General features: G+C 50.0%; 1 protein-coding gene across 3 annotated transcripts; it reads left to right on the top strand.

Moving 5' to 3' along the window:
* The first annotated feature begins 452 nt into the window (after positions 1-452).
* Positions 453-3146, top strand: LOC112174519 (endo-1,3;1,4-beta-D-glucanase). 3 transcript variants are annotated; one of them, XM_040508293.1, is made up of 7 exons: positions 453-786; positions 903-924; positions 1742-1871; positions 2000-2090; positions 2221-2310; positions 2488-2585; positions 2694-3145. In XM_040508293.1, the coding sequence occupies exons 1-7, from the start codon at positions 579-581 to the stop codon at positions 2856-2858; spliced, it is 804 nt and encodes a 267-aa protein (XP_040364227.1). In that variant the 5' UTR covers positions 453-578; the 3' UTR covers positions 2859-3145. The 3 variants fall into 3 exon arrangements, with proteins under 3 accessions (XP_040364227.1, XP_040364225.1, XP_040364226.1); XM_040508291.1 differs by having other exon boundaries at positions 2914-2964; XM_040508292.1 differs by having other exon boundaries at positions 454-786; positions 2765-3146.
* The last annotated feature ends 11212 nt before the right edge of the window (positions 3147-14358 follow it).

Here is a 14358-nt window from a genome sequence, read left to right as displayed (position 1 = left end):
TTGAAGGATGTTGAATTCTGGCGTGCCTCATCAAACTATGGTTTAGTTCTAGAGTTGTACTAGGAGAAGGTTCTAGATTTCCTAATTATATTTAGATTCTATTACCTTGTATGTACTCTGTAAATCCCTATATAAAGGGCTCCTATTATCAATTTCTCTCATCATTCTCTCGAATCATATTTTCCTACAACACAAACTACCATGCTAATCTATAATTATTTCTCTCTTGATTTTGGAAGGTTGAAAAATGAACACCATATGATTTCAAATTTTAGTGCTTCCACAAATGCTGATTTGTTACCATACCATTGCTCTAACAGAATAAACGGTAAGTTTTTCAGGACCAATCACACTCATACGAATTAACTATGGAAGTTTGTCACAATGGCAGAATCGGGTTGTAGTATCTAATTTTGAATTTTCTTTATTCGACGTTGACCCCTCTTTCGGTTATAAACGCACGCTCTTGCCGTCTTGCTCTAACTCTATAAATCCCAGCATCTCTCTCTCTCTGTGGCTCTGACTTGGTGTCAGCAAGATTCATACCCAGTGGATTATCACAAGCTTGAACGCTCAGAATGTTCACCATCGTATTACATGTACTCTTTGTGACTTTGTGTCTGCAACTGCAACAAGGTGTGTCTGGTCCTCAATGCTTGGAGCACCCACCGAACCTTAACGGAACCTCAGGAGCTGGATCAGTCATTAAAGTTGGAGGCTTGAAGGCCTATGTTACTGGCCCTTCTCATTCCAAGCTTGCCATAATCCTCGCTTCTGACATCTACGGTAATTCCCCACATTTGAACTTTTCTTCTATCTGGGGGCTTGTTAAATTATGAAGGATTAATTAAGTGCTTGGTTGTTACAAGTTCTAACAGTTGATTTATCGGTTTATTTTGAAGGATTTGAAGCACCAAACTTAAGGTATGAGTATGACCACTTTCTCAACTAGGCTGCTCTGCATCCACAGTAGCTTTCTAGTTTCTACAGGTTATATATGTTTGTTCTATTTGGGTTCATATTAAGAGCCAAAGGGTGTGTGGAAAGAAAACGAAGTGTCAAACATCCGTTTTGTGCTTTTCATAAGATTCGAGCTATTTGATCAATTGGTTTCTCTTCAGATGAAGCAATTCTGTTCTTGAATATGAGATTGTTGTCTGACTTCCATTCTGACATTCTGCTTTCAGTTTTATTAAATGTAACAGGCGGTAATAAGTCCAATAGTCGTATGATTACATCTATCTGCTTCTAAATAAAACGCCTGTTGTTCTTGTATCATTATGCCTACTATTTGTTTATCTTTGAGCCTTTGAAGAGACCTTGTGATGCAATGCATATATATAACTGTGTAAAAAGCTATGGACGGAAAGCACTGTATGTTCAGCAAATTTTTTTTTGGAGACATTTGATTTGGTCAATTAGCGCTTATCTACATTGAGATCAATCTACCACTTCCTGTATAGGCTTTTCATTTGGTCATTTGTTCTGACTACTTTGGTCATTTGGTTTCTTCCCCACTTATAAAATCAACTAAATTTTCTCCACTAGTTTGTACAACTTTTATAGTTGGTGGTGCATTTCCAAGACCTTTACTTTCATGGCTCCTTTATCATAGTTCATAATAGTCTGCTTTAACGATTGTACTTTTATACCTGCCTTGAGATTTTATTTCCCATCCTATATGGTTGTGGGTTTTCATTTTTCTTTACTCATTTTGGAACCTATGTACTGTCACTATAAGGAAAATTGCAGATAAAGTTGCTAGCACTGCTGGATTCCATGTTGTGGTTCCAGACTTCTTTTATGGAGAGCCATACAATCCTAACAACACCCAGAGGAATTTCACAGGCTGGCTGAAGGACCATGGAACAGTTTGTTTCTGAATCTTTTTTCTTTTATGAAAAAAAAGAAGAGTAAATGTGTTATATATACATATTTTCCAGTCATATCCTAATTAAGAATGTTGCTTCTGTCATCCCCACCCCATTCTCTTTTTAAGGACAAAGGTTTTGAAGATACTAAACGTTTAATTGCTGCTCTAAAGAACAAAGGGGTATCCAAGATAGGAGCTGCAGGGTTCTGTTGGGGCGGTAAAAAATCTAACCCCCCTCCCTTTTACGTTTAGAATCGTAGAAATGAGAAAGTCCATTTCTTGGTTTGATTAATTGTGCCATGATTAACCAGCTCTTGGTTACTATTCTAACTTCTGAAACTCTTCAGGCAAAGTAGTTGCGGAGCTATCAAAGGGGTATTACACTAAGGCTGCAGTTTTGTTACACCCTTACAATGTCACTCTTGATGATATTAAAGGTACGGAATCCCTTGCACAATTCACAGCTGAAAAACCACTACTTTCAAAAATATTGATATCCTGAGAGTGTCTTGCAACAGGCAATCTGATCTCAGACAAAAAAACTTAGTGAACTATCATTGGCTTCTTTAAGTTACTGATCCAGTGATTTCGTTTTCTTTGTTCATCTATGTCAGCGGTTAAGACTCCAATAGCCATATTGGTTGCTCAATTTGACAACCTCACTCCACCCGAACTCACGAAACAGTTTAAGGAAGCTTTATCCACTAATAAGGTAAGCATCTCCCAACTTCGAATGGTCAAATGTTCACTCTCTGCATGAAATTCCTAAGAAATGTAAAAGCAATGGGAGATAATCTGCATGTGACAAAATCACATGAAGTTAACGGAATTAATTGATGCTTTCTTTCTAAACAAAATATTTCCTGGTGTTTCGCATGGATGGACTGTTAGGTATCAAGATAACAATGTGACTGCTGTCAAAAGTGCTAACGAAGCTCATCAAGATATGTTGGACTGGTTTACCAAGTATGTTCAAAAAAGATAATTCTGTGGATTATGAAATGTCCGCAATCATTTACACTTACAAAGTATTGTTGCAGCGTACCGTAGAATCAGTTCGCAATAAAGAATGGTGATCAGGAAAAGTAAGAGAAATGTATGCAAGTTTTAAGCTGTTCTAAACTCGCTTCCTTTGGGATTTCCAAAGTAGTTACTAAGGAACACTATTTGGCATGTACATACATGTGCATTTGCAAGCATAATTAGCTATAATGAGCCACGCTCATTGTACCGCCAGGGGTACCAACGCCCACCATATAAGTGACTGGCGTAAAGACAGCTAGCCAGGGTACCGCCTGAGCCCCGGAGCAACCCCAAAGCACCGCGGACGCGCCTCCACGCGCCGTGTCAAGTTAGCATCAGAAGCTACTGAAACTGGGAACTGAAGCACATCAGTCCTACATCGAAAACAAGGAGAAGATCATCCTCTTCCTCACCTATAAAAGGTCCTCTCCTCTCTCCTCATTTATTACGCATTCAATACTTGCTTACTGTTACTTTGTCAACATAAATACATCGACTAACTTAGGCATCGAAGAGCTGAAGACCGCCCAGCGCGGTCTCCCTCTGACGCCCCTTTGTATTTCACTTGACAGGTAACGGGAACTACAACAACACAAGTATCGATCCGCCCATCGGATCAGCGTTAGTTAAAGTCCTGCTACCGCTAGACTTTTAGACATTAACATTGGCGCCGTCTGTGGGAATCCTTGAACAGAAGGTCATCCCATCACAATTACCATGACTAACGGTAGCGGGGGAAATGTCGAAGAGCAGGCAGACCAGTCCGCCGTTCCCCAACCCGCCCACCCAGCGGTAAACATCAACCGCGCACTATTCAACACCCCGGTCAACCCAGGCGGTGAAACAAATCCAAGCAGCAGCCGTCCCCCAGGTCAGGACCTCACCGCCTTGTATGAGCTGGCGCTCGCGGACCTCCACAAAGCAAACAGGGAACGCGAGCAGGAACGCAAGGAGAAGGCGGAAGCCCAACACCAGGTGGCCACACTGATGACACGTTTCGACGAGCTAAGGCGGACGCTGGACGCAAACGCCAACCCCGCACGAAGTGAGCATTCACACAGCACCAGACACAGCCGGCCTACCGCTGGTATAGGACCCATCGTGCAAATGCAGGTACCGCCAAACCCACCTGAGCTGGAGGGAATGGGACCACCCCCTGTCCCACAACTGTTGGAGCAGGAGGCGGAGTCATCGCTGCGCACCCACCGCTCGAGGACTAGAGCAAGGACTGAGGGCAATCTACCCATTCCCGGGCGGGGGTTAGTTCCGCGGAGCGCCCGAGCGGGCCCCGCCGGCGACGCAACCACCCAAATTTTGGAGAGGATGCAGCAATTAGAACGGAGACTAATCCTGGCAGAGGCAGGCACCCCGGCGCCAGCCCCAAACCCACTCTTCGCGTCCAGGCCAGGCCCATTCACCGCTACAATTTTGCAAGCCGTCAGACCAGCGTTTGCAAAGACCCCAAAAATGTCACATTATAGCGGTAAGACCGATCCCTTCGTCCACATGGACACGTTCAAGAAGGTCACCAACAACAAGGGGTTCGATGACGCCACCCTGTGCCACTTGTTCAGCGAAACGCTGGATAGTGAGGCAATGAGTTGGTTTTTTGAGTGTCCGCCAGGGTCCATCGACTCATTCCACGCATTATCTCATGCTTTCCTCTCTCGATTCATCTTATTGTCCGCCGGTCATCACAACACGAGCCAGTTGTTTGGCGTCAGGCAGGGAGGGGACGAATCGTTGAAGGCATTCGTCACAAGATGGCGAGCGGCAGCATCTCAGTGCCGCGATCTCGACAAAACGATGGCTTCGGCGGCTTTCAGGCAGGGACTCCTCAAGGGACCATTCCTCTATCACCTCAACTACAATCATCCCAATGCGGCGTATGATCACCTTATGAGTGAGGCGGTCATTCATGCCCAGGCGGAATTTATCACATATGGAGAAACCCCACCGCCACCAGCAACACCAACAAAGTCATCTCAACCCTCCTCCAGCCATCAGGAGACCGCCAGCAAAGCCCCCACTGCACCGCCAGCTGACAAGAAGAGGGAATGGCAGCAGGGCAGTTATCAAAGCAAGAGGCAGAAAGACAACCACTACAAGGGCAACCGCCCATCCCATGGGGACAATCGCAACAAGCAGACGGAATCCTCTCAGCGGTATGCAGTATTCACCGTCCTCACAGCCTCGTACGAGGAAATTTACAATCAATGTAAGGATCAGATACCACCGCCACCCTCACCGAAATTCCCCAAAAAGGGTAAGCCAAAAAACACCGGCATGTGGTGCAAATACCACGAGGACAGCGGTCACAATACCAACAGTTGCAACGCTCTGTACGAGGAGAAATACCGCGCCATAGGAGAAGAGGTCGCCAAACTCCAGGGCATTGGATTCATCCGCCAGGTAGTCTATCCCCAGTGGATCTCCAACCTGGTCATGGTCAAGAAGCCTAGCGGCAAGTGGCGGATGTGTGTCGACTTCAAAAATCTCAACAAGGCATGTCCAAAGGACAGTTTCCCTCTGCCACGCATTGACCAGCTGGTCGACGCGACCGCCGGGCATGAACTCCTCAGCATGATGGACGCCTTCTCCGGCTACAATCAGATCAAGATGCATCCCAGCGATCAGGAGTGTACCACCTTCACCACCGACAAAGGGCTGTACTGCTACAATGTCATGCCTTTCGGTCTGAAGAACGCCGGTGCAACTTATCAGCGGCTGATGAATGCTATGTTCGCTGAACATTTGGGCAAGATAATCGAGGTCTACGTGGACGACATGTTAGTCAAAAGTATAAAGGCCAGCGGACATGTGGCAAATCTCAAGATCATAGTTACCATCCTCCTGGCCTATGGCATGCGCCTCAACCCAGAAAAATGCTTCTTTGGCGTCACCGCCAGCAAATTTCTGGGTTATATTGTCAGTGAACGAGGAATCGAGGCTAACCCGGACAAGGTACAGGCCATACTCGACCTGGCGGACCCTGAGTATAAGATACACGTCCAGTGCCTCCAGGGCAAGTTAACCGCCCTTTCTCGATTCATCTCCAGGCTCTCTGACAGGTGTGCCCCATTTTTCAAGCTCCTCAAAACGACTCACAAGAAAGTCATCAACTGGAACCCAGAGTGTCAGACGGCGTTTCAGGGCTTGAAGGATTACCTAGCGGCAGTCCCACTACTCTCTATCCCAGTGCAAGGAGAGACACTGTTCATATACCTAGCGGTATCGGTATCAGCGGTGAGTTGCGCCATTGTCCGGCGGGAGGGACAGGACGAGCTCCCAGTTTTCTAGGCCGGCAGAGGCATGAACGGGGCAGAAACAAGGTATCCACCCTTAGAACAGCTAGCTCTTGCACTCATCGTTGCCGCCAGACGCCTCCGCCAGTATTTTCAAGCGCACACAATCCACGTGCTGACCAATCAACCACTAAGACAGGTGATGCAGAACCCTGAACATTCAGGGCGCCTCAGCAAGTGGGCCATCGAGCTCAGTGAATTTGACATAGATTACAAGCCAAGAACCGCCATGAAGGGCCAGGCGGTAGCGGACTTCTTCGCCGAGCTCACTGAGCGTCAGCCCAATCCCAGCACGGAGAATGAGCCCGAGACGGAAATGGTCACCGCTAAGGAGCCAGCTCCCCTACAATCAGATTGGAACCTGCATGTGGACGGCTCCGCCAGCGCCAAGGCCAGCGGCGCCGGAGTCATCCTCACAGGACCTGGGGGGCTGAATGTGGAATACGCGCTAAAATTCAACTTCAAAGCCTCCAACAATATGGCGGAGTACGAAGCACTCATTGCCGGCTTACTCCTCGCCATCGATTCAGGGGCTGACAGTGTCAACATCTTCAGTGATTCCCAGTTGGTCGTTAACCAGGTCAATGACAGCTTCCAGGCCAAGGACTAACAGTTAGCGGCATACTTGGGGTACGTTAAGACACTCCTCAAGAAATTCAAATTTCATAACATCACACAAATCCCCAGGGAAAAGAACACCAAGGCTGATTCACTGGCAAGACTGGCAACCGCCCAGCCACATCAGAGTCCAGCGGACACAAGAGTGGAGTGTCTTGACAAGCCAAGTATCACAAAAACCCTGGCGGAGATCTTCAACATTGAGGTCAATACCAGCTGGATGGACGAAGTCATTGAGTACAAGCGCAACGGCACATTGCCGGAAGACAAAGTTAAGGCGCGACAACTCCAGCGGAGGGCAACCCGCTACAACATCCAGAACGGCAAGCTGTACCGCCAGGGATTCACCCATCCCAACCTCCGCTGCCTAACCCCAGAGGAGGGAAAGGTCGTTCTGGCAGCAATTCATAGCGGAGAATGCGGAAACCACTCAAGCGCCAGATCCTTAGCCAATCGCACAATGCGACAAGGCTATTTTTGGCCTACTCTCGGCGACGATGCCCGCCAGGTATCAAGATCATGCCACAAGTGCCAACAATTTGCTGACATCCCGCATGCACCGGCGGAGCCACTATCAGTCATCGTCGCTCCATGGATCCACTCAACTTGGGGCCTGGATCTGATGGGAAAATTTCAAACCGCCAAGGGCCAGTTCAAGTACATCATAGTGGCTATCGACTACGACAGCAAGTGGATAGAGGCGGAACCACTAACAGCAATAACTACCGCCAAGGTAATTCACTTCCTCTGGAAGAACATCTACTGCCGTTACGGTGTCCCACACACGATAATCACCGACAATGGCACACAATTCAACAACAAGGAGCTCATCTCTTTCACCGCCAACTTGGGTACTAAGATGAGTTTTGCATCTGTCGCCCACCCCCAGACCAACGGTCAGGTCGAAGCAGCAAACAAGATAATCAAAAAGCTGCTGAAGAAAAAACTCGACAAAGCAAAGGGTCTATGGGCGGAGAAACTCCCGGAAGTTCTATGGGCCATCAGAACAACCCCAACTTCCGCAACTGGTGAAACTCCTTTTTGCATGATGTTCGGAACGGAGGCTGTCCTGCCTATTGAGGTCTCTCAACCTACCGCCAGAGTCGAGGGCTACCGCCCAGAGACCAACACTGACGGCATCAACCTGGACAAGGACCTCCTGGAGGAAAAGCGACACAAGGCCCACCTATGCAACCTGCAAAACAAGCAGCGGGTATCGCGTTTCTACAACGCCAGAGTCAAGGCCCGGAACCTCCAACTGGGGGACTGGGTAATGAAGGAAGTCATTCCACCGCCAACAAAGCTTCGCCCAACTTGGGAAGGTCCATACAAAATTGTGGAAGTCGTTAGCCCAGGCACCTTCTACTTAATGGACAAGGATGGCGTCACAACGACCCACCCTTGGAATACCGAACACCTTCGGTATTATTACAAATAGTCATGCCGCTACCCAAGAGCATCTTGACTTAGCTAAATTTTTGTTCAATATTTAGCTAAGGGAAGCTACCCAACGGGTACTACCCCTCTTTTGTAAACGCTGATCAGTCAGCTATCAATGAAACGAGGAATTATTCAAACCATTGTTACCAAGTCTAGCACTGAGGGCAACTGGCAACGCCAGGAATCGTCAGCGGACCACGTCCGCTACGTGGTGCACTTGGACCAATTTTAATTCCTTTAATGTTTCATTGCTTGGCAAAAGAAAAATCTCTACGTCAAAACTCTAGCGGTACAAGCACATCATGACAAACGTTAAACTCTGAAATTTCATTTCAGGGCTGGGACTCCCCACCCAAAGTAGTTCATTATTACAAAGTGTCAAAAAAAAAAAAAAAAAAAAAAAAACTATGGAAGTCTCAGCTAGCTTCAGCGGTTGTCTTCAGCTTCTACGGCTTCAACAGGCGGCGGCACGACCGATCGGCTCGCCTGATCGGACCCTCGAGCTGTCGGACTGGGAGTCTCTATAGTACCATCCGCCCGGGTGTGTGCCTCCAGAAATCCGGCACGTGACACCTCCGACGGGGTCTGCTGGGGAGTCTGCCGGGACCTTTCCGGCGGATGGGAGCCACTTTCCCCGCTGCCCGAATGAGTACCCGCCGCAGGGTCAGGCACGACTTCTGTCTCCGGCGGGACACTCTCGACCACAGGCACGTCGGGCTGTGACGCCTTTGCAAAGTCAATGGCGCCCTTCCGCGTCAACATGTCTATATTGGCCCGGGCCCCAGACTTCGCCGCTTCGGTCAATGTCTTTTTATACTCCGCCGACAGCTTGAACGCTTCAACGGCGGCGGCCGCAGAGGAACTCTGTTCATTTTTCAAGCGGTTAACCTCCCCGTCCAGCCGCTGCACCTCATCCAGTCTGGCGGCAGACTCCCGCTGCACAATAATGAGCTTCTTATCTTTAGCGGCTATCCGCTCCTGCAGCAGCGCGATCTCCTGCTTCAACTTGGAGACGCGCTCCTTCCTCTCCAGATCCCGCCGGATGGCCGCATTAAGCTTGCCACGAGCGTCCGCATAATCACACTCCGCCTTGACCAGTCCCCGCTCGACCTCCGCCAGTCTCTCCTTGGCCTCCGCCAACTCCCTCTGGAGACCTCCGATTTCTCCCCTGAGCTCTTCCTCAATCCGGGGCTGCTTAGACGCCGCCTCGAACATACCATGTAATCCCGCAGATATTTGACCAAACGCCGAGCTGAAGGGCGATTGGTCAATTGCCGTCGGGCGCGATAGGCCCGCCAGACCCCCGAACCCCAGCCGCTCGCACAAATGGAAAAGGAACGCCCGCTCCCCTTCTGTCATGAATGGCGCATACTCGGCGAAGGAGTCCAGATCACTGGCGGCTACCGCCTCTCCCTCCGCCACTGCAACCTTCGACGCAGCTTGCCGGGCCTTCTTTTGTTGGCGGACTCCGATCACCACCCCTTCTTCCTCTTCCTCGACGGGGGAGTCAGGCTGCCGGCGTTTTTTCTCCAGCGCCCTTTGTGTCCCAGCAGCGGTCCTCGTCACCCGCACCGGCGGCTCACCCCTGGACTCGGTGGCAGTCTCCGTCGGCTGCACCGTCTTCTTTTGAGGACCGCACCGGGTGGTAGGCATCCGCTCCCGCGGCCCGGTAGCAACAATCCCCCTATCCCCGCCGCCCGCTTGAGTATCCGCCTGTACTACCGGCAGACCATCCTCACCCAGATGGGAGTGGTGCGGCATCGGCAGCTCCACCGCAACCTCGGACTGGCTCAGCACCAGCGTCTCCGGGTTCACCACCGTCTGCTGGGCCGCCAGCCCCTCGGCATACATAGCCTCCAGAAAATTTTCTATCTCGGCACGATCCATTGCTTTTTCGAAAGCGTCGCGACTAGATTTGTTACCGGGCGGGGTTTCTGCAAAGAAAAACACAAACGCCCGTCAGTCCGGATCACTTACAAAAAAAAGAGAGGTGTGGCGGAAATGTTCTCACCAATAGAACGAGTTAGCCGCAGGTCGACCAGCAATTCCCAACCGGTCAGAAGACGGAAGTCAAGCAAATTGCGGTTCCGCCAGCAGCCACGGATCCTCGCCACGCGACACTCCTCTTCGCGCGTCAAAATGTACCTCAGTCCCGCTGCACAAACACAATAGTCATTAACAAAAAGCGCAGGTTTGCAAAAGTTTGAACCCGCCAGTTATTTTTAGCGGAAACCAGTTGCCAACCTCGGATGGGCTGGAATTCCGACTTAGTCTTAAACGTCGGCCCCTCCACATTCGACCTGGTGTGGTATTCCCAGCCATCTGTGGCGACGCAGAAGGTCCCCCGCCAGTAGGACATTGAGTCCCTTAGATTCTCAATCAACTTGGGCGCTCCCTGGCGGCGGCTCAGGTTCACACACCCTCTGCAACCTCGGCGCTTCACATACACTAGCTCGTAGAAATGAAGCACTTCCGCCACGGTAGGCCCCTCGCACCCCGACAAGCGCCACAAGGAGTTCATCGCCAACATCAACCGCCACATGTTGGGACAGATCTGACCAAAGGCAAGGCCAAACTCGCACACAAGAATTTGGAGATTGGGCACCAGCGGGAATGTCACTCCTTGGCGGAATATGGCCTCGTGCACGGCAGCACATCCCGCTGAGAGCATCGAGGCCTTCTCATCCGCTGTCGGCGGGCGCAGCTTCACCGAGCCCGGCAACCGGAACGTCCGCTTCATCCGGTTAACAGCGGCAGCATCCATCCGCCCACCTGCCTCGTCGACGGCGGTGCCGTCTGAGAGGTACCACGCCGACTCGACATTTTGGCCCGGCACTTCCCCTTCGCCAGCGGAGCCGCTAGCAGCACTATTGCTCGCCAAACGCTCGTCGCGCCCAGCAACCTCACCCGCCCTAGAGCTCTCTGGACGCGAACCACGATCCATAGCTACTTCCCAGGGGATAGTCTGAAGTGGCTCAACTTCAAGCGGTTCTGGCAGTGAGGTTCCTGCATGGGCAGACGGACGCAACGAGTCAATAAAAGTCATATCCGCCACGCTGAACGACACGTCAGACCCGGAATCCTCACTGCTCGAAATCTCTATGACGTTGGCCATCCCAAACCCTAAAACCCACATCAGTCAGCACAAATACAGATCTAACCTACTCTCACATCAGATATAGCCAAAGATGTCAAGAACAATTACCCACAAAAATACCAAAACAAAAACAACCACACACTCAACCCAGATTGGACCGTCTAGCAAAACCCAAAACCCCAACTTTCTGTCAAACACCGTAACCTCCCTCAAATCTCTCCCTACACCCTCCGAGAATAACACAGAAGCAATATCATACCATTAACAGAAATACCAAAACCCAGAAACCACCATTGCAGATTCAATGAAACAGGAAAAGGATCCGAAATACCAACCTCACGTCGAAGACTTTGGAGTGCAGCTCGTCTTCACTGACAGATTTCGTCCTCTCCAGTCCGACTACTCCACGCAAACCCTGGGATCTCCTTCGCAATTCGCAGACGAACAAGGCTCGAAGGAGGCAACTCAGATTTGAAGATTTTCCAGAAGTGTCGAAACTCGCTCAGTTCCCCCCTTTTTATGTCAACATCAAGTAATCCTGAGCCGTCCGCTACAAAACGACATCACGTAGCAACCGTACACGTGTCCCACGTCTTCACTAACTCCCTGGATTAGCCGAGGCGTCGCCTCGGTTACGAAATCCATCATTACTCACATTAATGACGAGAAGACGGCTAGGCTTAGCAGACAAACCTCCACACGCTAACCCTCTAGGAGTTGGCCACGTGTCAACCGTCGTCTTCTTCAGCTTCCAAGGGAAGTCACCACTTGAGAAGAAACCCCAAGTGACGGAGTCTCCGCTGAGCGGAACTCCGCCAGCGGACCTTCACTTGCCATTCTCCAAGTGACGGAGTCTCCGCTGAGCGGAACCCTGCCAGCGGACCTTCACTTGCCATTCTCCAAGTGACGGAGTCTCCGCCGAGCGAAACCCCGCCAGCGGACCTTCACTTGCCATTCTCCAAGTGACGGAGTCTCCGCCGAGCGAAACCCCGCCAGCGGACCTTCACTTGCCATTCTCCAAGTGACGGAGTCTCCGCCGAGCGAAACCCCGCCAGCGGACCTTCACTTGCCATTCTCCAAGTGACGGAGTCTCCGCTGAGCGAAACCCCGCCAGCGGACCTTCACTTGCCATTCTCCAAGTGACGGAGTCTCCGCTGAGCGAAACCCCGCCAGAGGATTTTCTCACTTGTCATCTCAGGTGACAGTCCACTGAGCGACACCCCGCCAGCGAAACTTTTCTTGTCACCATCGAAGTCTCCACCGGAACTTCCTTCGTCATTCGGTAAACGGGGCGTCCTCCGCTACACAGCACACCGCTAGCGGACCCCCTTTCTCATCTGACAAGCTGCGTACTTTATTCAGCGCAATACCGCTCAATAAAATACCACCAAGCACGTCTACTTGACGCTGCTTCCTGCTACATCTAGCAGGGGGACTTCCGCCAGCGGCGGATCCCGAGGCCACGCCTCTCTGACAACGCCGCCACGCGGAGTTACGGTCAGAATGTCCCTATGGGACACGGGGACTAGTCAACAGTCTACGACAGCCCTGATCAGGTACGTTGACCCCCGTCACTTGGGTGCTAAGATTGGGCTCGCAACCCAACACCCTCTGCTCCGTGCAGCGCTGCTCCATGCAGCTCCCCCTCAACAAACAATAATAACGACCATCCGGAGGTCCATCTTAGCCGGGGAGTGGGGGACTCCCTGGGGGCCTAGCAGGGGCCCACCCGAAAGGGCACAAAGCGTTTGCTCAGTAAATCCATGGTTGACGACGCACTGACGCTAATTATGCTTCTGCAAAGTCTAGCGGGAGAAACGATTCAAACCGCCGATCAACTCCCCAACCAAGATTGCCCTCCTTGACTGGGGATTTGGGGGACTTGTACATACATGTGCATTTGCAAGCATAATTAGCTATAATGAGCCACGCTCATTGTACCGCCAGGGGTACCAACGCCCACCATATAAGTGACTGGCGTAAAGACAGCTAGCCAGGGTACCGCCTGAGCCCCGGAGCAACCCCAAAGCACCGCGGACGCGCCGCCACGCGCCGTGTCAAGTTAGCATCAGAAGCTACTGAAACTGGGAACTGAAGCACATCAGTCCCACATCGAAAACAAGGAGAAGATCATCCTCTTCCTCACCTATAAAAGGTCCTCTCCTCTCTCCTCATTTATTACGCATTCAATACTTGCTTACTGTTACTTTGTCAACATAAATACATCGACTAACTTAGGCATCGGAGAGCTGAAGACCGCCCAGCGCGGTCTCCCTCTGACGCCCCTTTGTATTTCACTTGACAGGTAACGGGAACTACAACAACACAAGTATCGATCCGCCCATCGGATCAGCGTTAGTTAAAGTCCTGCTACCGCTAGACTTTTAGACATTAACATGGCATTTCTAAAGTACCATGTCAGGATGTATGATATGAAATGGTAATGTCATTTGCACAAGAATTGCACTATTCGAGTGTCGCCAATGGCAGCAGACATAACCTTGCAATGCACTAAAGGAAGCATCCATGAGCACCATTTTGATGCAAAGTGACCAATTATTGAAAACCTTAAGAGACCTTTTGAAGCAGCGAGCTTCCATGTAACTTTAAGAGACTTTGGCCTCCACTGTGAGGTATGTCTGCAATCATGTTCCAATGACCCATAACGTTAAGTGGTGGAGAAACCCTATCGAGATTCTGGAGCTTAAATTCTTTAACTTTGGCTTACCAAGAGGTCTCCCATGATTCATCAATAATAAACTTAAAATATAATCTCAAAAGACTAAATTGACATATGACATTTGCCGACGAACACTTCTTCAGAAAATGTGTTCTCATGGTTAAACCAAAAACAATATTTAGATACGACCTTTGCTAAAGAATCATCTATCAGAAAAGTTTTCCCACCATTAAAACCAAAACTAAAATTCACATTTGACTTTGACAACGAACTATTTGTGTGCGGAAGGTCAGAGAGAACCAAATCTGTTGTATTCAAGATC

Source organism: Rosa chinensis, chromosome 6 (assembly GCF_002994745.2).
Source record: "Rosa chinensis cultivar Old Blush chromosome 6, RchiOBHm-V2, whole genome shotgun sequence".
In the NCBI taxonomy this organism is placed as follows: domain Eukaryota; kingdom Viridiplantae; phylum Streptophyta; class Magnoliopsida; order Rosales; family Rosaceae; genus Rosa; species Rosa chinensis.
This window is presented reverse-complemented; position numbering and strand designations above follow the sequence as displayed.

Excerpts from the sequence above, each read along its gene's own strand:
- LOC112174519 (XM_040508293.1), top strand. The coding sequence starts at position 579 with ATGTTCACCATCGTATTACATGTACTCTTTGTGACTTTGTGTCTGCAA. Across the intron at positions 2,311-2,487 it reads CACTCTTGATGATATTAAAG|CGGTTAAGACTCCAATAGCC; the intron begins GTACGGAATCCC and ends CATCTATGTCAG. Across the intron at positions 2,586-2,693 it reads AAGCTTTATCCACTAATAAG|TTAACGGAATTAATTGATGC; the intron begins GTAAGCATCTCC and ends AATCACATGAAG.